Genomic DNA, 23,366 nt, shown 5'->3' with positions numbered 1-23,366 from the left:
GAAATAAGGCCCACCTGGAATCTCACCACAGCGGGGGGGGGGGAGCATTCTCATTTGGGGTCTCCATATTACAAAACCCAGACTTTAATAGTGAGTCAAACCAGTTATTCTTGGCCTGAAATCTAACCAGGAACACTGGGAGCTGTCATATACTGAGTCAGGCCATTGGGTCCATCTAGCTCAGTATAGCCTTCACTGACTGGCTTGTGTTATACAGGGGACTCCTAAAGATGTCAGGGATTGAACCTAGGACCTTCTGCATGCAAAGCAGATGCTCTACTGCTGAGCTACAGCCTTTCCCTGACACCGAAGAATAACTGTAATACAATACTTTCCCCATCTTTTGCACAGGCAGTCAGTTACAGAGTTCTTTTAAGACAACACACAGTTTGTTCCAAAGCAAAGAATGTGGTGCCATGAAGCCCACACTAAAATCAAAATTGTGGTTAGATGATAACGATGTTGTGCGTTACTCAATGGAGCTGGTTAGTTCCTGTAAGTGCCTGAATGCTGCTACTTGGCAACCGGAGCATATTGCATGATCCTTGATGAAAAACCCAATTAAGCCACTCAGTCCTGACAGGATTTCAACACTTGTTTTTCATAGGATTACATGGCAGAAGTATTCTGTTAAGAAAGTTCTTAAGTTATCTTTGCTTTGTGCCAGCATGGTATCTTGTTTCAGTTCTCAGTTAATGTGGCCCATTCAAAAGTGATAGAACCCAAATCCAATTAGTTAACAAACGTCAATACATAAAACCACGCTCTCAAGTTTTCACTTTAGACAGGATGTTTCATTTGTAAACCACGCAATTCCTTCCCTCTTTCACAATTTCCTTCCAATCTAATGCATCATAAAGGAGCCCTCTTCAGATAATGTCTCCTTTACAGCCTGCACTAGAGATTCCTCGTAAAAGTAAACATAGCAATTAAAATCCAAGAGGATCGTTAAAAACATACATGCAATTAGAAGGGCAAGTATTGCAGAAGAAGAGGCCCATACTTGCCATTTCTTAGCAAAGGTGTACAACTTTCTCATAAAGGTGAAGTAAAAAGAACAAGATAATTGTTGGACAATATTTCAGAAGGAGCTGTCCTTTGGAAATGACCATAAAACACAACAACTAACAGACACAAGTCCAAATAAATGGTCAAGGTTTCTTTAGCTAGAGTCTGGCCTGACAGGAACTATATACAGATGATGGGAGGAAATATATAAGGTTCCTGACAGGATATAGGGATTATGGTGGAGAATGAAACTGTTGACTCAGTGTGCAGCAGCAAGCTCAATTCCATGCTAGGGATCATTAGGGAAAAGGTCCTGAAATAAAAATACCAATATTTTAATGTTTTCCCCCAAATCTATGGTGATGTCATCCTTGGAGTACTGTGTTAATAATTCTAGTCATCACATTTCACAAAGGATATGGCAGATCTGGAAAGTGACAAAAGCAGCATCTAAAATAATCCAGAGACTGGGGCAACTCCTCTATGAGGAAGGATTGCATAATTTGGGATTATTTAGTTTGTGAAAAACTAAAAGGGACTACTTTATTACATGAGCAATGTTCCACAGAATTTGATATTTTCATTTATATATATTCATTTGAAATATGTGAAGCATTCTATATCCATCCACCACGCTGATGAAGAATTCTACGAAACAGTAGTCAATATCAGGAATTACTGTTCAGTGTTGGACATGATTGTTGAATACACAAAGCTTCACAGCTTGTCTTCCACCGTACAAAGTTTGGTACCCCGCTTCATTTAAAGATTTTCAGAGACTTTGAGACTAAAAATTTCATTTTGAACTTTTTATGATTTGAAGGAATTCTATAAAGATTGTCTATTATGTATGTATATGGTCATCGTGTTGCCTAGACATTGTTGACGTTCTCTTTGCAACACAGGGGTTTTGTTTGGATACTTCAGACTGATCAAGCAGGTCTTCCTAGGTGTGACTGTAGGTATACCAAAGCTGTAAATACTCTTGGTGGTGGGCTCTGAAGGCTTAACCCAAGTCTTCCTAACATATGAAGACAAGTTCATGCTTTTGGAACATCAAGATCAAGCTTCCTCAACCTCGGCCCTCCAGATGCTTTTGGCCTACAACTCCCATGATCCCTAGCTAGCAGGACCAGTGGTCAGGGATGATGGGAAAACATCTGGAGGGCAGAAGTTGAGGAAGCTGTTACATGTACTTGCAGTCCTTGCAGACTTGGCCCCAGTGGAGTGCTAACACTCTAGCTTCTAAACTTCCACTTAGTGACTGTCAGAGCATCATTTTCAACTCTATAAAGCCATAAGGCTTGCCCTTCTATGTGAAGTTGCATTGATGCCAAATGAGACCATTGGCCCATCTAGCCAAGTGCTGCCTCCTCTGACAGCAAGTCCTTCAGTGTTGAGAAAGTACAATAGGGCCAAGTACACTAGCACAGCCTATCTTGTGGGTTCTTAACAGCTACATGCTCTACCCAACTTTTTGGGATACAATTTAGGTTGGTTTTCACAGTCATCAGTGGCTTGAGACCAGACTACTTCAAAAACAACCTATTCCCACTGAAGCTATTTAGGTGTCAATATCTGCCTTTTCTCTGGGTCCCACCAATCTTAGAGAGGAAGTGAGTGATGAAGACGAGGCTTTTTCAGCAGTGGTAGATGATATCTTTAACTTTTTTCAAACTTTTTTTCTTTTTCATACCAAGAAAACCCTCATTTGCCCAGGACTTTGTGAAATATTTAATACTAGTGTTTTATTCTTATTTATGACACTTCTATCCCATCTTTCCTCCAAGGAATTCAAGTAGGCATACATGGTTCTTCAAGTCCTCATTTTTATTTGTACAACCTTGTGAGATAGGTTAGGCTGAGTGTGACTGGCCCAAGATTACCCAGTGAGCTTGATGGCTGAGTGAGGATTTGAACCCTGATCTCAGGTCCTAGGTCCAGCACTCTAACCACTATACTGCTCTGGCTCTTATTTTTTGTGTGCTAGTATTTTAATCTAGTGTTCTGCTGCAATACTGTTTTTTCTGCACTGGAAGGGATTGAGACTAAATGAACTTTTAGGTCCTTTCCAGGTATATGTATGACTATAGGCAAAGCCCTATTTAATTATGGATTTTATGGCCCATGGCTTTTAAAAATTGCAATAGCATTTTTTGTAAGTGACTCTGAGAGCACTGAATAGCCTGATGGCAGTAGCTGCTGTCCACCCTTAAATAAAGGTATTCTCTGTAGGCACAGTCCACATTTGAAATCCTTTCCTCTAGAAAATTTGACCTAAAGATGAGTAGTTGTGCAATACATTTCATTTTGGAGCAAGACTAAATGGGGTGGTTTCAAATATTTTGATGTCCTGTTTCTACTATTTTAAGGATAGCAGTAGCTAAAATTCAAACGAGGGATAAAGTGCTGTTTGATTCCGATGAGAGGTAAAACTTAAGATAATGATCCAGGATTAAGACCACAACGGAGTAACACAGAAAGCCAACCAAAAATGGAGGGTTGCATTCAATGTTAGTCCTACTCAGAGGAGATTCTTTGAACTAATGGACACAACTAACCCAAGTTCATTAACTTAAATGGTATTTACACCAAGGAGGGCTTGGACACAACAGTTTTTCCATGCAGGAAGCCAGTTCATTCTACATTTTGATCCAGTTAAAATACAGACAAAATTAGGGCTTACAAGATGGGAGTAAACATAGGCAATATAGGATGGAACAAGGACAAAGAGATGTACAAAGGTCACTGCTTTATGCTGAGTCAAACTATTGGTCTATCTAGCTCAGCATTGTCAACATTGACCAACAACAGTTTCTCCAGCGTTTCAGGCAAGTGTCTTTCCCAGGGATAGTCAATCTTTTTATACCTACCACCCACTAATATATCTTTCTTGATGGTGAAATTTCCTTACTGCCCAGCAGTGTTTGACAAGAGGATTCAGCTTGTGCCATAGAACCCCCTAATACCCACCTAGAATCCTGAAATGCCCTCTAGTGGGCAGTAGGGACTAGGCTGACAAACCCTGGTCTTTCCCAACCCTACCTTGGACTCAGCTACATTTGTAAAGATGAAGCGCTTTATATGTATTATAGCACTAGGACACCACATGGTGCTGTGGAGTCCCATTTTTTGCCAAGCAAACTTTTAAGTTTAAAACATGTTGAACTGAATCACTGGAGATGCCAGGACTAAACAACCTTCTGCATACAAGGCAGATAAGACGTGCTACCTTTTCAAAATAGGCTGACTGTGCCAAATTTTTGAGAGAGATTATTATCTTGGAACAGCAAAGGATGCCAGAGGTGTTCTGGTGTAACAGATCTCCAAGCTGCTAGTCTGCTATTTTTGTTTCTGAAATGTACAGAATCATAAAAGCTGTGGTTCGTTCATTTAACAAAATGTATATACTGCTTAATCAATTCTAACCTCTACATGGTTTACATAGCTATTTTTAAAATAAAAAATATTAAAATTTGTAATTACAACTAACACAGAAGGCATATTTTTATAAACGTATGCATTTTATTGCACACTATTTTGAGTGGAAATGGGAGTAACTGAATAGAGAAAGGTATGAAGGCACAAAAGTATGAGAAATTTAGTAACCCGAGGGCCACAGGAGTATGTCCCACGAAGCAATACAAGGGGAGTCCCCTGCCTTTGCAACACCTTCAAGATAATTTATAACAGACATTGCCCTCCACCCAGGTCTTCAAGTTTACATTTTCCTCTGGGTGGTAGAGATAGGGAAAATAAATATTCTAAGAATTTACAACAGGAAGAGCTACTGAAGCTCACAGATTTCTTAACTCCCTTCTGGCAAAAGGATTTGAAATATAAAATCAATGAAGAGGTGAGTTAACACAGCTTGGAAGTACAGGACTCTTGACGTGGCCTGGTGTCCTCCCCAGAAATCATTTTGTGCTTGCTAATTATTGTAGGCCAGAATTATCCTAAGTACAAGTTGAGTAATGTGTCATATGGAAGGAGGGGGGGCTGGATGATAGTGACATGTGTATGGAACAATAGAGATGACAGGCTGGCATTGTGGGACAAACAACTCTCCCCACCGCTAAAAACTCCCAAGAACCAACAGCCACTGCAACGAAAGCAGATGCCATTTGCTCTGAAGTCAGAATAGATTCAAGTTGTTAACTGTTGATGGTCTGTGTTGGGAGAGGAGAAAATAAAAACCTTTTTTAAATGGCAGAACTTCATAAATGGCCTTCGATGTTACTGGCTTACAGAACTTCTACCTACTGTACTCATTTGTGTGGCACATGGACAGCCTGAAAGAACAAATGGTTAACTTTGGTAGTTTACAAAAGCTTTTTGTGTTGTTGCCTTACAAACATTCCAATTCAAAAGGCAATCAAGTTGAAACGTCATTTGCAAGCTTGGATTGTGAGACTTTAGACAAGTGGTCTGATCCCTGCTGGATCAGACCAAAGGTTGATCTAGTCTAGCATCCTATTCAGATGTTTCACAGGTGCCCCAAAGGCAACCCTCCCCCAGGCATACAGCTTTTGAACATCCATTTAGTTTACTTGGTATAATAGCCATTGACCGAACTACACCAAATGGATTTGTCTAATGTCCTTTTAAAGCCATTTGATTGGAGATGAAAGTGAAGCCGGTCAGGAAGTACAAAACTGGTATTTCTCAGTTTTGTCTTTGGCACCCCACCAGGAGACTTGGCTTTGCAGCTTTTCCTGTTCATTTGAATGTCTCTGTTGCTTTCAGCTGTGCCCCGTGGTCAAAGAACACTCTCAGAGCTTTAAATCAACTTTGTGACTTTTTTTTATTGATGGGCGACAACTTTATACTCCTAGATATCACTAGACTGTGTACACTTAGGAACTCAACATTATAGGAGAGCGGACAGCAAAATTAAACAAAGCAGACTGAAAAAAATATCAACTTTCATTATTTTGCCCATTTTTTGTTTTAAAATCCCATGTACACAGAAGCATAAATGCAGTTTTGAAATCTCTTAATAGCAATAAAGTTACAATCACCCATCTATATAGACTAACATTTTAACTCAAAAGTATTTTGATCTGCAATGTGTACTTAAGCAGTTTCTCATCGCACAATTATTAAAATGTGTATTTTTCCCTATCAGGAACCGGCAACTCTGTATATTATACTTTTTTTGTAGAGTATTTTCTTTTAAAGGAGGACCATTTTTTCCTTGATAGACACTGGCTCATTTTTACCATTTCTCAAAAAACTAGTGGGGGAAGATTAGAGAGTATTTTTTTTTTAGTTTTTTTATTTAAGTAAAGATAAAACATTTTCACAGAAATCTACAAGTTCTGTTGCTGGTGCAGGGCTGCTTCTACTATGCAATTAGAAAGTGGGAATCAGTTGCAAATCCCCCGTTTTAATAATCTCTTAGGATTCAGCATTAGCGCAAAAGAAGAAGAAGAAATACTTTGTGTGTGATTCGTGAGACTGAGTCTTTCAAACCCTAATGACTTCATTCAGCAAAGTCATTAAGCCAACACCAACTAGGCTGTTCACAAACCTCAAAAAGGTAGTCTTCTCTTTCGCTCTATCCCATAGTTGCAAGGGGAAGGAAGAGAGAAGGAAAAGAATTCATTGAGGGGAGGAAGAGAAATAAGGGTTAGAGAGAGTTGGCGTTCTAGAAAGCAGGTAATCTGGCAAACACAGCAGAAAAACGGGGAGTTTTCAAAGCAGGTCAACTCGGCGGTAGTACAGGAGGTAGGCTGTGCGCTCAGCAGACGGCTTCACCACCTGGTACTGATTAATCACTTTGACAGCCTGGTCATCTATGCGCAACCAGCCATTGAGACCAATCTGGAAGACGTCTGTAGTGTAATGTCCACCAGTTGCACTGTTTCCATGATGGTAGACAACTGTCAAAAAACCAAAACCAAACAACTAATAAGACAACAGGGAAGGAAGCAACATTAACAAGTTTCAATGGATGCTTGCTTGTCCAAATGTTTGTCAACTTATGCGGAGGGATGGAGCTCCACAAATATCAGTTTGCTTTATTAGCCAGATGATTAAACCTTGCCACACAAAGACCAGAACCCTTGGGCATGAGAAAAGGGGCCATTGGGCTGGCACAAAACGTCAGAAATAGTGGGAGATACTGATTTTTTTTTTTAATGCTCTTCAAACCTCAACTCAAGTGTAAGAAAACTCCATCTCTCTCCCAAACTTACTTGCCAGAGGGCTTAAGAAAACAGGAGAGTCACCTGAAATTCATTCAGTAATTTTGGAGAATATTAAAAATGGGGGAGAGATAAAACTCTGACTCTTTTTAGTTTAGACTGCTTGGGAGAGATTGGTTTGTTTGCTGAACTTCTGCAATCACTAAAATTGTGCAGCAAAACAACCAACAACTAAATGCAAGCTTTTTGAAAGCAGCAGGTTACTTCCCTCCCCAATTTCAATACTTTGCGAGCAACTATCTCTCAATCCACAGTCGCAATCACAGTCAGTACTGACTCAAGTACTAAATTCCACAAGGTTGACTGCACATTTGGCTGCCATCAACTGACAGATCTGAGTACAGTGGTACCTCAGGTTACATACGCTTCAGGTTACAGATTCCGCTAACCCAGAAATAGTACCTCAGGTTAAGAACTTTGCTTCAGGATGAGAACAGAAATCGTGCTCTGGCGGCGCGCCAGCAGAGGGAGGCCCCATTAGCTAAAGTGCTGCTTCAGGTTAAGAACAGTTTCAGGTTAAGAACGGACCTCCGGAACGAATTAAGTACTTAACCTGAGGTACCACTGTAATGTGGAGTAACACTGAATAACTTTCTTAATTTGAATAATATGGAGTGGTTGCAGAATATCATCTTTGTTGAACTGGCATTCTTGGATTAAGGCACACAACAGGGAACTTTTTAAAAAAGAATTAATTTTAGAAGTGCATATGCTTGATCTGAGAGGACTGCCAATATTTTAAAACAGCAAGAGCCCTTGTGACAAAATTAATTACATTTGAGAGAAATGAGCACATACCTGCAAAGAGCCGGTAGGTTCTTTGGCCTTTAAATATCTTACTTTTGACCCCCGGAGACAACAGCTCTGAAAAAGCAAACAGAATTTCAAGTGAATTACTGTCTTTAGTATTATCGGATTACTTCTGCCTCTCTTTTACCCACATTTAACGAACCAAAGAGCATGCACCCACTGCAAGGAACAAAAGAACTACTGAAAGCTGAGCCTGTCAACAATAGCTCTTCTATTCCACTGTGAAGGCTCAGGATGTATGGCCATCCTCCCTGAGGAGATATAAGCTTCTCACTGATCTTTGCCAATATGAGGGCTTCCTTTTGTCAGATATCTGGCCAAGATTTGGGTATGACACACAAGAGTAAATGGCAAGCAATAAGTTTTATAGTACATTGGTGCAAAGATCTTTATTTTTAGGTCTTTTATTTTATTTTTTAAAAAGAAATGTTTATACATTAGGATGTGAGATTAAGTAACTTCAGAGATTGTTGTTATTTCAAGGAGTTAAATCACAGCATTCCAAACCTTGGAATGAGAGAAAAAGATAGCAAAATTGTTAAAACAGCATCAGTTTGAGAGAAACAGTAGTATTCTGGTACCATGTCCTGTCAGCACAAGGATTTCTGCTTGCCTAACAGGATGCCACCCCTCCAGCTCCATGTGCCCCACATCCTCCCCAAATCTGTCCCATGGGGCTGGGGAAACATCCTGAACAGATTGAGGGGGGAAAACATTCAATTGCACAAGCAAGAATTCTTAAGCTGATGGAACCTTAGCGCTACACTGAAGTCCACCCAAGTGCTGCAAGATTTTGGTGATTAAATTCTGAGGAAGAAATAGTCATGTGCTGATTTATGAAGACTGTGGAACTAACATACAGCAAGCTTTTTAAGATAAAGAAATATACTGAAAATGACAATGGAGATATTTGGCGTTAAACTCAGCTCAATCTGGGCTGCTTAACCAGTTCTGAAGATATACACTGATCCTGAAATCCCTAAACAGGATCACCCCACCCCCACCCCAAAAGCATAAACAACAATAATCTCTTTCTGTAAAACAAACAAACAAAAAACCCAGATGCTTTGTTCAGAAGATGTACCTTTACTTATTTCCAGGTCAACAGGATATTCAATATTTTTTATGAGCTTCTGGCACCCCCCCGTTTTTTCATAGACAAATCGTTTGAGGTGTAGGACAAGGACTGGCGGGAGTTCTTCAAGTGTCACTCTTCGACTGATCTCCACCTAGCATGGTGAAAGCAGAATTTTTGTTGGACCTCAAATCTCTGCTAGTCACCAATTAAGCTTATTTCCGCAGAATCAGAAGTGGAAATTACTGGAATCAGTTTAATACACACACAAACACCTCTTCCTTCCATTTTTAGGCACTGCCAGACTAACAGATGAGGGATTTCCACCCCAGGAGGAGCAGAGTTATGTTTCTGGTGATGTACAACATTTAAAGTCACCTGCCTATATATATCTACTTTCATAGGCATGAAGGCTTTCACTGCAGAAAGCACTTGGTGGACAAATTTTGGTTCAAAATTTATTTTCAGTTTAGCTCTTCGACTCCAGTTCTGCACACTACTCCTATGAGCTAATGATCACATATTTAATCAGCTTTTGTTAATGACTGGTGCAAAGTGCAAAAGGAGTTTTTGTTCATAAATATGTTAGAGAAAACTATTTTTTTAAATGCAATACGAGATGTTTGCACTCTTCCCAGACTAGACACTAAAATATAAACCAGACCAGACTAGCACCTCAAGTGAACACCCATTTCTTCTAGAAGCCATAATTGAACATTTGGGTTGTCAAGTAAAGAGGAGACTAAAACCATATATGTACCAAAACCAAAAAGTGAGTGGCTAGCCAAACAAAATTCGTGTGGCAAGCCCTGAGAAGTTTGCACTGCAAGTTTTCCTCCCATACAAGGAGGTCTCTCAGACAACCAAAGAGATGTTCTGCCACTTTCACTCCCACACATCATGTCAGACATAAAATCCAGACGGGCTGCGTTTGCCTACACATAATTTCAGGGCAACATGCTTCTCACCCTTTCTTCAGGTTGTTGCCCTCTCCTCCCAATGTCTAAGCACTGTGGTAAAGCCCACTCTTTTCTATCTTGTAGAGAACCACTCTGTTTACAAAGATGGTGTGTGCTTCCTACATTAAGGCTAGTTAAATAACCCATCTCTGATTCTATCAAAGCATCATCTGACGACGAGAGCACAGCAGTGGAAAAATACAACTAGGCACATCGTTCTATTAACTATTGAAAAAATCAGGACAAAAGCACTGCATTTTTACTCATCTGCATGGTTTGACATCACAAAAAATGTAAAAGAAACCATTTTAATACAATAATATTTGTGATTTCAGCATCTACTGAAGACATTTTACTTCCAACAGGCCTTCCCAGAAAAGTAATCTTGGCATGGTCACTGTTAAAATTACATTGCATTGTTCCAAAATTCACAGGTTTATATTCAATTATTAATTACATAAATCAGCTAAGCACTAGGTCATTCTAGAGCACTAAATTCCACAAGACTCTCATTAGGAACAGACTGGGGGGAAATCACTTTGGTTGCAAAAAGCAGTTCACTGAATAAGCTTTTAAAATGAATCAGCATAGCAATATTTATGCTACACAGACATAATAAAGACCAGTCACAAACAACCCAGCTAACATATAAAAGGGAAGAAGCACAAAGGTAGACTGGAGTTGTTGTCTGGTTCCTGGTTCTCTTCTACTGCCCCATTAGTTTGTCCCGATAAGGCAGTGTTCAATCAGCCACAGATGTGAGACTCTAGGCTTTATGGATGCATAGCACATTTTGCACTTATGAATGTGCCCAAGGGACAGAATGTGTCTTGACTGCACAGGGTCCAAGGGCCAGTACCTAGCATTACCAGTTGAAAGGATGTCAGGTAACAGGATTTGAAAGGATGTCAGGTAACAGGATTAAGGACTTCTTCCTGAAATCTTTGAGAATTGCTGTCAGTCAACACAGACAATATTAAACACCCACATAATGATTAATGGTAATGTTTGACTTCAAAAGTGTACCCAGTCGTTAAATAACTTACCTCCTGCTTGGTTTTTGTGGTATAACCCTGAACAGACTCTCTTGCCACCAAGCTTTCCAGAGCATCTTGAACTGTGCGTATCTTATCAGACTGGATATCCAACTGCAGAGTAAAAAATGGCTGCAGAGTGGCAGACTCCTTCGAACTTTGTTGGTAAACCACAGATCTAAAGAAACGAGTTAGAAGTTGCACTTGTGAAAACTGTTCAAAATTTAATTCTGGAATGACTGATGGCGAGACTGCCAACACATACCTTCACATATATCTTCCTGAAACCCATATAAAAATGTTTCATGGCCAAACTCAGTAGGCAGGCTTAAAATGAGGCTCTTGTGTTACAAACTCCTGCCAGATTTTGACAGATATAAAGACATATCGTTAAAGTAATGACCAGATTCAGTATCCAGAAATTGAATATGTCAGGTTTTATGCAGAAATGAAATACAGTTTAAAGATGTGTCCCCTGCAAGGGATGGGGAGGAAAGAATAGTACTTCTTTCAGTTACTGACCCATCCTCCTAGCTTAAACACAATACTTTCCTTTCTCCTCCTCTTCTTTAAAAACATAATTAGGACTGAATGCGAAATAGCCACATACAGGACTTCCATTCTCATGTCCAATTGTTTTTCAAATTTACAGTCCACTGAAAGATACCAACACATCCAGATTCTTAAAACAATTGTATTCAATTTGCTTAAGCTTATTCATGAATACTGAATGTGAAAAGCTAAATAAAACTGTTACTTTGGTTCACATATAACCCCAGGTTCTCTTTAATACTGGCACCCAGTCACCTCTTTATACAGTAGCATCTTTATTTTAAGGAAAGAATAAGGTCTTTCTTGGACGATGTGAAGCCCTCATAATGGCAAGGTTGATGTTTGTAAGCGACAACTTGCCCCACCCATTACATGAGAGCCACTTTGGGATACCTTTCTCATCAAGAACTAACATGCTGTTTATTCAGAGGCTTCTTCAAGTCAGAATGAGACCACACTTAATCCAGATAATATTTCAGGTTAGCATTTTGCAGCGGTATTTTTCCACAACACACAAAAACATCAATAAAACTGCAATGTTTGGTGAAGAGTCCAGGAGCATGGCACACTCTCATTCTTTCTTTAAACTGCTGCCCACCAGGAATAAAGACTAGCATCAAAGTTTTATTTGTTTAAGTGAGGGTATATCCAGCTACAAATTTATACCAGCTATAGATATTCAACGGTTATAGTTTCCCTTCATCTTGGGAATTTAAATCAGAAGTCTGGAATAATGGCCAACAGCTACTCAGAATTCTTCTGACATGTGCAAAGATCTACATGGCTTGATTACAGAAAACAAACAAACCATTCACCTTAATATAATGGCTAAAATAATTTGGGAAATAACTTTATTAACTAAGCTAGCTTATCAAATAAGAGCAATGAAGAACCATCATCACAATACTGTCTTAGAAAGATGAAGCAGTTTCATTAATTTCTTAAACAAGAAGAACATTAACTACATACAACCTTATAACTCTTTTCCATCAATATATAATACATTTTCACTATATCCACCCTGAAACTATCAAGACTGACCAACACATCAACATCCACCACAGCAACCAAGTTTTTCTAGCTTATACATTATGGACTAACAGAATAATGGAAAATCTCTATCAATCTCTCCCTCTGGCTGTCTTATCTCTATTAGTGCACCCACAACTTCTAAATGTTTTCTTTCAGTTCTTTTAAAAACAAAACATAAGCATGTACTAGCAATACCAGCAATAATGCAATGATGAAAATTATCTTGACTTTCTGAAATTGCTACCATGCAGGTTGTTTCTGAAAATAAAAAAAATACACCTGAATTTGTGGTGTTGCCTCTGAAACATGTTCAGAAACTACAGCTATTGCAGAAGGCTGCAGCCACATTTATTGGAGCATATTACATCCATGCTATTATGTGCTGAGTTTTTAATTTCCAAGCCCAATTCAAAGTAATTCTGCCTGGTCATTGAATTCACTGGGGTGGGGGGCTCCGCTCCATGTCCTACCAGAAACCAGTGTTTAGTGAACACCAAAATTCTACAAAGCGATCCTAACTATAGGAGTCACTGACAGGTATTTTCTCCATGAACTTGTGTAATCCTCCTCTAAAGCCATTAAACTAGTGGCCATCGCCACATCTTGTGCCAATGAATTCTGGAACCTGGATGAAGTATTTCATTCTAACCACTCTAAATCTACTGCCTATTAATTTCATCTGTTGAGCTTGAGTTCTAATAGAAGGGGGGAAGAGACCATCTCTACGTATTTACTTTCTTGAGACCAAACGTAATTTATAAACCTCTCATGTCCCCTGCCACAATTTTTAGTTCATTTTTCTATACTAAAAATCCACCACAGCACAGCACTTTTCAACTACTGCTCTTAAGGGCAAAGTCCACACAAAGGCACATACATGAGTGAAGCATGATAATTATAAGTACATTTTGGCATGAAAAGTTCAGATAAATGCAGATTTGGATTTTAATGCATTCTTATTATTTCTTTGCAATAAACAAGGTACTCATGAAGGCAATTAAGAGCCAAAAACATGATGGGGGAGGAAGTACTAATCTACATTTTTGTGTGGGACGGAAAATACAACTATTTCTAGAGCTTATGTTTGGTAAACTACTATTAGACCATTCCTATCTCTGCTGCTGGCCTCACAAGAGAAAGCTTTCCAACATCCTAACGTGGGATCTTGTTTCTGCGGTGACCTACTTAGTATAGTGAGTAGGACAGGCGTGGCAGAAAGCAGACTACACATGTGGGATTAGAGATTTGTGGTTCTCCCATTCAGCAAAAAGAAGAAAACAGGAATCCCTCAGTTTCATCTTGCTTCTTTTGGATGTCAACAGAGGACGATGTGCTCGCCATTAATAATTGTTACCAGATTAAACATACAAAGAAGTCGTCTCAGAAATATGTAGGGCTGGCTCTTCCGAGTTCCTGTCACCAAGGAATGGAAATGAAGGTACGTTCTTTGCGGCAGAACCAGCTTATAGGAATCTCTCTATATCAACTTTTGGGGTGTACCTTAATGCACAACACATTTTATATTTATGAACACTAAGCTTCTACAGTGGAACCTCTATTGCAACCATAATCCGTTCTGGAGGTCTGTCTGGTGGTCGAAAAGGAGCGCTGGGAGAGGCGCCATTGTGCGCAGGCGGTGATGGCCTGCTTCTGCGCATGTGCGAATGGTGATGGCCGCTTCTGCACATGCGCAAACAGCAGCAAACCCGACCGTAAGAAGAGGTGGTGGTAAGTAGAGGTTTGACTGCGCCTATGGTGGCATACATTGATTTTGTCCATTTCCCCTCACCCATAAACATGATCCTGACATTCTTGTTGTTGTTTAGTCGTGTCCGACTCTTTGTGACCCCATGGACCAGAGCACACCAGGCACTTCTGTCTTCCACTGCCTCCCGCAGTTTGATCAAACTCATGCTGGTAGCTTCGAGAACACTATCCAACCATCTTGAGAGCCAGTGTGATGTAGTGGTTAAGTCTCATAATCTGGGGAACCGGGTTCGCGTCTCCACTCCTCCACATGCAGCTGCTGGGTGACCTTGGGCCAGTCACACTTCTTTGAAGTCTCTCAGCCCCACTCACCTCACAGAGTGTTTGTTGTGGGGGAGGAAGGGAAAGGAGAATGTTAGCCGCTTTGAGACTCCTGAAGGGGAGTGAAAGGCGGGATATCAAATCCAAACTCCTCTTCTTCTTCTCTTCATCTTGTCCTCTGTTGTCCCCTTCTCCTTGTGCCCTCCATCTTTCCCAACATCAGGGTCTTTTCCAGGGAGTCTTCTCTTCTCATGAGGTGGCCAAAGTATTGGAGCCTCAGCTTCACGATCTGTCCTTCCAGTGAAGACTGATTTCCTTAAGAATGGAGAGGTTTGATCTTCCTGCAGTCCATGGGACTTTCAAGGTCTCCTCCAGACCATAATTCAAAAGCATCAATTCTGCGGTGATCAGCCTTCTTTATGATCCAGCTCTCACTTCCATACATCACTACTGGGAAAACCATAGCTTTAACTATATGGACCTTTGTTGGCAAGGTGATGTCTCTACTTTTTAAGATGCTGTCTAGGTTTGTCATTGCTTTTCTCCCAAGAAGCAGCCGTCTTTTAATTTCATGGCTGCTGTCACCATCTGCAGTGATCATGGAGCCCAAGAAAGTAAAATCTCTCAGTGCCTCCATTTCTTCCCCTTCTATTTGCCAGGAGGTGATGGGCCCAGTGGCCATGATCTTAGTTTTTTTGATGTTGAGCTTCAGACCATATTTTGCGCTCTCCTTTTTCACCCTCAATAAAAGGTTCTTTAATTCCTCCTCACTTTCTGCCATCAAGGTTGTGTCATCTGCATATCTGAGGTTTTTGATATTTCTTCCGGCAATCTTAATTCCGGCTAGGGATTCATCCAGCCCAGCCTTTCGCATGATGAATTCTGCATATAAGTTAAATAAGCAGGGAGACAATATGCAGCCTGACATTCTATTAACACTAATTACAATTTATTGTACCTTATGTGACCACCAAATATATCTGTAATTGGTGTCTGGACAAAATCTGCTTGCCGAGTGACAGAGGATTTGTTGCGTGGTCCAACCTGCTCCCATTCATCCTCACTTCCTTCGCCTTGCTCCTCCTGTTCTTCCTCTTCATTTACAGGCTGGGTCTCCGGACCATTGGAAACTGCAAGTTCTGGAGGGAAGAGGAAATGTATATTTTCTGTTACTGGATATATATATATTATTACATGGTAAGTTATACTTAAGAGTAGATAATTTTTATCTAGAAGGAAACACTGCTTTATGCAAACTTTATCATTAAAAGCAAGTATCATTCCTCTACCTGCTTAGGCAACTATTGCAGTTACATGAGTAGTTCTACCTCCATTCTTTCAAAACAGAAAACTATAGCACAGTGCAGGCGTAAGACTTAAGATTGTTTAGGGCACACCATAGTTTGTTTCTTTAACCTAGAGGTCTCAGAGAGAAACTACCGTCTAACTCAAAGATTGGGGGAGAGGAAGGAAGACATCAGTGAGAACCACTTGGCAACTTTGGACACAGTGGCTGGAGAAGTGAGAAAACTGTTTTAGCTTTGGTTTGCAATGCAGATGTAATGGTTAATTACAGTTAATGTAAAACATGGTTTGCAAACCTACTTCAAACTATTGATTCACAAAATGGCTTAACTACATACTTCATGGCATAGTTGAAGAAAACAAACCATAAATAAGCATTATGTCTGCACACTGTCCATATACAAATATGCTATATATAAATATACATATTAATTAGCATTTTTTTAAAAACTTACTTTCACTGTGTGGAGATAGCAACTTCTTCAGAATCAGCATTTCCTCATGTAGACCATTTAGAATAAATCCCAGATACTCTTCAGCATCTTCTTGTCTGCCCTGAAGAAAAAGGTGTTTTAGTATTGCCACATATATAGTATAGTCACTCCAACACTTTCCTATTTAGGTTCTTGGGAGTGATCCAAAGGCACAAGTACATTACTCAGTGCACTGAAGTTAAATTAATTTTCCAAAGCAGTACTACTCCCCACTGTACTCCAAACTGCTTTTTAAAACTCGGGAGACTTTAAAGTTTGAGAATTTGGTGCAAGAACTTCTGCATAGAAAAAGTACTCTAACATGGCCTTTCATCAGTCCAAGGAACTTCCTTTCTCATTTTAAGTGACAAGATGTCTGAATGCAACTGATATTGATAAAAAGTACCAGTCATCAATGAGGCATTTATTCTGGCACATTTGGAAGCTGAATGAAGGAAACATTGGGTTTGCTAATCCTAGCTTTGGATAAAACCTTAACTGCAGATTTTGTGTTATATCCTTGGGTCTCCCTTGTACTCGATTCCAGAGTTATAGAAACATCCATACTATATGTCTGCATTTGAATGTTAACACAGCATATAAATACTAGAACTGCATGTGAAGACTAATTCTTTAGGCCTCAAGGTTTGAAGAGGAAGCTGGTACCACGCCTTCAGTATTCTTACCACAAGTTATCATTATCTTACATTTTATATTAACACCCAACATTTGTAACTCATTTTTTTAAACAAGCCTACTATTCTTTTAACTCTGGCTCCCTTAGCATGTCTGGCACTATTTGGGTGTTCCAGATGCAACCAAGGATAAGCCACCACTGCTGAAGAATGAAATTAACCATATTAGGGCCGTAATAAAAGGGAACTGCAAACACTTTTTCTACAGCTGCTTACATAATACAGGGTAAGAAACAGCTCAAAAGATCTAATCTCACCTTTTCCGACAGACTTGACTTGATAACTGTCAGCAATCTATAAATGTATGTAGGTTCAAAGGCAGCTCCAGGCCTGATGTCTCTTGCAATTTTATCACCTAAAGCTGCCAAAACAAAAAGGGGAAAGACAGAGCAATTTGACAAAGATCAACAACTTAACCTTTACAAAAGGCCAGAATTTCAAGTACAGGGTGGGACAGATTCAATGCTACATTTTCAACAAATAATGAAGTAATCACTGCCCCTGTTCTTTTAGCAACACTATGCTGTGGAGGTTTGTCTGTGGCTTAACCACAATCACACAACACTGAAAAGCAGGCAAGGCAACTACTAAAGTTCTCATAGGTGGCTACTTACACCATCAAATTACCTTACCGGGAACTGAATTTAGGTAAAAATTTAGGTAAAAAAAAGAAACTAAGACACTGCATCAGCATGGAGAGAATGACAGCAATTGACTTCATGCAACCATGAAATACAATTTATTTGTGCTGATACATCAAACCTAAGGATTGTGTCTGAATACAGCAAGTTTCCCAACACCTCAAAAACTGATGCAAGAGGTTTGTTGCCACCTTAAAAACAAACCAATCTTAAGAGTACAGAAGGAACACTCTCTTTCTGAAACAAGATCATATTTTATGTAAGGTCCTAAGAGCTGAAAAAAAGATGCTGCAAAAATGTTGTATGCCTTTTAAACAGAAAGATTCTTTTTACCTGACATCACACAAGCCTCTTGGTGAAAGCCAATTTGTACTGCAGAAATGTAAGAACCTCAGCTGTATCATACAAAGACAGCATTGAACTCCTCCACTCTACCAATATGTCACCAGACAGTTAGCAGGTGATTATTTTCTACCCACCTTGTTTTGCCTTAGGAGGGACTGGCATATTTGTAAACTCATTCATTAGGCGGACACTGAAGTAGAACAAAAGGAAATCTGTGTTAGCTACAGAGACAACAAATGTTACTAGATACAACTAGCCACAAACATCTGATCAAGTCTAATACTGGAAAGGCTCACATAAGATAAAATTATTGTTTGTTTCAAGATAAAAATGGGTAATTTACCTCTCTTCATCTCATTTGAGTGTCAACATGCATTTATTTTACCGGTCCTCTTCCTCAGCTGATGCACTAAAAGCAACTATTTCAATATTTTTATCTCTAGCGCTGAGATGGACAAGTTTTCGTTCCATGTGGTAGGTGAACTAAGCATACACACTACTTGGAGTGGCATTTCTCAACCTGGCACCATCCAGATGTTTTCCACACAACTCCCATCTGGTGGTAGTTATAATCCAAAACGTCTGGAGGGAGAGCCACGATGGGGAAAGTTGACTCACGTTAGCTGAAGGAGATGGAGCCCCAATTCACAATGGCAATGTTGAACTGTTTCTGAATGCAATCCACTGGCTAGGTTCGGACAATCTTTCCCACAGTTTATGAAGCTGGGAATGCACATGGGGGCTACATGCTCCACCCTTGGCCCTTGCTTCCCTTCATGTGCTAGCTTTAGTTTAAACCAAAGCTCCCTGTTATACCTAACTGGAGAAGTCTGGCTTAACTAGGATAGCGAACCAGGATCTAATTTATGAAATCAGGAAAGGTAGTCCAAACCCGGCCATTGAATGAGAGATTCACCAAAGATCAAGGCTTTGGTTTAGAAATGGGTGTGTATTTTAACTTTGATAAATTGAAATATTCCCAAATCACAGAATGGGGAAGAGAGGGAGTTGTAACTATGGCAGCATAATTTGAAAATCAAACAATATGGCAATTAGATATTAATTTAGGTTTGCTCCAAATATTATCCTTGTACTGCTCTGTGAAGGGACAATTAAACTACCAAATACCTAGTATCATTGAATGTTTCCAACCTTTAATTAGTATTATTTTTAAAAGAAGATAAGAATGTCTACCGACTTACAATTCTAATTCAAACATTGTGATTGTCTTGCAATTTACTTACAAACTATCTATCATTGGTGTTGAAGTACACGGCCGTTGTGATTTCGAATACATTGGAATGGACTTCATTAGGTGATACATAGGAGGGCAAGCAACCAAAGCTTGCAGTGTCTATAGAACTGCATTAAGGAGTCAGTTAATAAAGACAGCATTTAACACACCCACGTCTTTGTGCAAAAAGAGAGGAGGAGAACAAAAATGAACTTAAAATACTGTATGGCACAAGGAAGCCATTCAGCAGCCATAATGATACTGCTCACTTGAAATATACCCCATTCCCATTTTGAACCTTTAAATTTAAAGTCTGATAACAGGATCTATTTTGTTTTCAGTATGAGAAACACAAGCAGTTAATTAACTCAGGTAATATTTTTCCAATGCAAGGATACAGCGTTGATATAACACCAGTTTCCTTTATTGATCAGCCCTCGTGGTTGCAAAGATACTGGTTTATGTATTAGTTTTACATTTTCCAGTAATTCTGTTAAATGAAGAACACATCCAAAAATGTCAGCAAATTCACTTCCAACTGAACAAATATACTGCCTATTACACATGTAGTGGAGGAAAATCAAACAGTATTTTAGCATCCCCTTGTGGCCAATGAAATGAATTTACACACATTGTTTTCTTGTTGCAAGACATTTGGTTATGTCTTATCATGCTTACCAGTATTTATCCTCCCATAGATTTGCAGGCAAGGTGAGGCAAAGTACAGGTATAAAACTTCACCTGGAACTACTCCAACATGCATGTACCATCAGTTGTCCACTAATGACTTGTGTCACCTGTACAACAGTTCTGATTTCCCCGCTTAAGAGTTACTCTTATAGTTCCAATGCTTGCTTAGTTATACTCTGTATAAAGCTTCTTGCAACATCCATTTTTGAATTCTAATCTCATATACAATCAAGGGACGTGCAAAAACATCTCATTTGCTGTTACAGCAACAAGCATTAAGTGCATTACAAGAGAAGACCAGGGTGTAAAATGAAGCAGTAGACAGTATTACTCTAAGCCTGTTCTGAAGTGCTTGACCTCATCTGCATTAGGAACTTAAGCAGGGCTGGGCTTACATGGCAGCATAAAGTTCTAAGAGCTAGATCCTGATTGACATGCAACCAACCCTGTTTATGTAATCAACACTAGCAACAGGAACTCTTAATAAAATGCTCTGCTGCAGAAACAAGTTATTTCTTGCAAGATACTTTTTCTTTGCAGATACAAACACCAATGACTAAATAGAATGGAGCCACCCCAACAAGCTTATAATTTTTTTAATGCCACATATTACACTTTTATTGCCATTATATATAGATAGGTCTTGTTCCCACCACCACCAAAGGTTCTAATAACCCAGGTAGAATAATGCTACTGATGAGGTTACTACTATTTAATGAAAAGTCAAATAAACACTAGTGATTGTTTTTTTTAAAAAGTCAAACCAAATAAACACTGGTGATCTTTTAAAAATGAACATATTGCCAACTTGTATGAAGTAAATCATTATAAGTACACCATCCAACAATGTTGCATGCATTTACACTTTTGAATGTTTCTATTGAAATTTAGGTCAAAGAGATTAATAAACCTAGACTTGAAATCAAATGTGACAAGAACTACCACTCTGGGGGATTAGACATGCAGAAAATGGCTTGCTAGTAAAGAAAATATATATATATTTAGAAAAAAGGAATATAAAGAAATTATATCAAGACCAAGAAGTTATACAAGCATTTCTATAGTCACGAGTATTATTTTTCTGTATTATATATAAAAAAGTTCTGTCTGCAGCACAAGTTAACCCTTCATGCAATCTAGCTGCCTATGGGGATGCAACTCTGATTTCAGGCAACTCCCTATTTGTGTGTCATTCCACGGCACTGCGCGTAGCCCCACAGCCCCACTCCGCCCCCCTTCTGGGGTTGAAAACGGCACACATGTCAGTGGTCTCTTGTGCTTTGAATGCATGCAGATGATACAGTTATATGTTTCTGAAGAATCAGCAACTTTCAGCACCATTCTGTGCCCCGTTATCATGTTACAGGGTATTTGTCAGTTTTAAAGAATACTTTCACATTGTGTACAATGAGCAGAATGTCAAGCTACGTGTGCTTGCATATTCTGGCTATGTATCAGATATTACAAAGCAATGTGGCGCTCACAGCACAGATCACAGACTAAGTCCTAGTGGCCACTGTTAAGACTGCTTATACATTCAAAGTCAGTGTTAGCCTGGTGGCTCAAAGGCTGCCATGGGCCAGTAAAATGTGTGTTTTTATTTGTGGTGAGACAGATAAATGTATGAGTGAAGGCGAGCAGTTGTATTCAAATATTCCCTAGCAATAAACGAGCAGTGTTCAGCCCTCCCAAAAGAGGTCCTGGGTGGAAGGAGTTATTAAAAAGAACAAAGACCCCCTAACATAGCAAGCTCTCAGTGCTGAGCTGGCAAAACTTTCCAAACTGAGTCACACACATAGGCTCTCACAGCAGCAGCGAAAGGTTAGCTCTAGAAGAGAGAACAAAATTGCTCCAGCCTAAACAAACTCATCCTTTTGTGTGTGTGCACATCAAATCAAGAGTTCACTGTTACTTGTACACTGAAAAGGAAGTAAGCATCAATCCACAGTTGTGTGTTTAACCAGACACTACATTAACAAAAAGCTAGAAGCCATTACACTAAACAAGAGGTGTCACTCTAACACAGAGTTAATCATTTTCTTACTACTAAAGCATTAGGACATTTAGGTTCACTCAAACTTTCCACTCCTTCAAACCTTCCTACACTCTTTGTAGCTCAAGCTTGAAGCACATTAATGATACCTGCAATCCTTATGGCTACAGGATCCTCAGAAACTGGAACAGGCCCCTCTTTGACTTCAACCTGTTTCTCAGGGACCACAGGAGATGTGGCAGGAGGGGTATACTTAGTCTCAACATAAGCCATAGGCATGGAAACAGAAGGTTTGGAATTGTGAAAGAGGCTTGCCCATGATTTTGCAGGCTGATTAACAGAAACGGCTCCTGAAACAGGGGTGGTTGCCTCAGTAGTAGGCAAAGCATCCTCAGGCTTAGTTTGATCTGAGTTGGTGCTTTCCACAGGATGCAAGTCTACCCCATTGGCAGCTGTGCCCTCACTAGAGGATTCAAGTGTTTGTCCATTTGTAACACCAAGGTTTTCAGTAGTATCAGTACCAGCATATGGCTGTACAACAGCTGTCCTTAATGGGCTGTCCCTCCCAGTTTCAGAGGGGACACAAGACTGTTCCAAATTAGTAACACTGCATACTTCAGGCTGCCCTGCAGTCCTTGTAGCATCTAGAGCACTAGAAACCGAATCATCAGACACGGCTTCACTAGTGAAGTCCACAGAATTTTCAGGGCTGTTACAAGTCCTTGGAGTGACCGATGGCGCATCGCCTGTAAGGTCTACATCCTCTGTGCTTATGCTATTAAGTCCTGATGAACTTGCATGCCCGTTTACCAAAGCCTCGGCAGGAACAATGCCATCACTAACATCTTCCAAGTAACTGTAATATCCAGGGGGTCTTTTTTTCTTCTTTTTGCGTTCCCTTTGCCCAAGGCTCCCAGGTAAACTATCATTTTCAGCATTAGAACTGCTATCCAAAGCGAGAGAAGAATCAGTGAACTGGCAGTCTATGGAGTTATAGTTGGCTTCGTTGAGTATATCACTAGGCGTCTTCTGGGAAGGTGCACAACCAAGAATGAATTCCGGTGCCTGAGGATTCAGAGTACTTGAAATACTGTAGTCATTGTTATTCAGCACAGATGAATCTGCTTCAATAACCTCATTAACACCAAATTCAATTCTCTGATATTCTTCCCCTAGGAGAGAAAAATAAACTTCTATTAAAGTGGTGCTTTTTTTCTTGGGAAGTGGGGGCAGATACAAGATAGGTTTGCAATCACTTGTCTTCACCTCAAGTTATTCCTTTT

The 23,366-nt window shown here is 39.7% G+C and overlaps 1 protein-coding gene across 2 annotated transcripts in view; it reads right to left on the bottom strand.

Moving 5' to 3' along the window:
• Nucleotides 1–5,793: 5,793 nt before the first annotated feature.
• Nucleotides 5,794–23,366, bottom strand: part of USP10 (ubiquitin specific peptidase 10) — a 34,212-nt gene continuing 16,639 nt past the window's right edge. For both annotated transcript variants that reach the window (XM_081924037.1, XM_081924036.1), the window contains exons 4-14: nt 22,233–23,255; nt 19,799–19,890; nt 19,411–19,520; nt 18,301–18,356; nt 17,438–17,541; nt 16,468–16,567; nt 15,666–15,846; nt 11,108–11,273; nt 9,112–9,256; nt 8,016–8,081; nt 5,794–6,893 (exon numbers count right to left, since the gene is read on the bottom strand). In XM_081924037.1, coding sequence (XP_081780163.1) covers nt 6,706–6,893; nt 8,016–8,081; nt 9,112–9,256; nt 11,108–11,273; nt 15,666–15,846; nt 16,468–16,567; nt 17,438–17,541; nt 18,301–18,356; nt 19,411–19,520; nt 19,799–19,890; nt 22,233–23,255 — 2,231 coding nt within the window. In that variant the 3' untranslated portion in view covers nt 5,794–6,705. The remainder of the gene's footprint in view (nt 6,894–8,015; nt 8,082–9,111; nt 9,257–11,107; nt 11,274–15,665; nt 15,847–16,467; nt 16,568–17,437; nt 17,542–18,300; nt 18,357–19,410; nt 19,521–19,798; nt 19,891–22,232; nt 23,256–23,366) is intronic.

The sequence above is a fragment of the Podarcis melisellensis genome (assembly GCF_964234715.1).
Source record: "Podarcis melisellensis genome assembly, chromosome: 8".
Classification (NCBI taxonomy): domain Eukaryota; kingdom Metazoa; phylum Chordata; class Lepidosauria; order Squamata; family Lacertidae; genus Podarcis; species Podarcis melisellensis.
The sequence above is the reverse complement of the archived record's forward strand: the minus strand, read 5'-3'. Positions and strand labels throughout refer to the sequence as shown.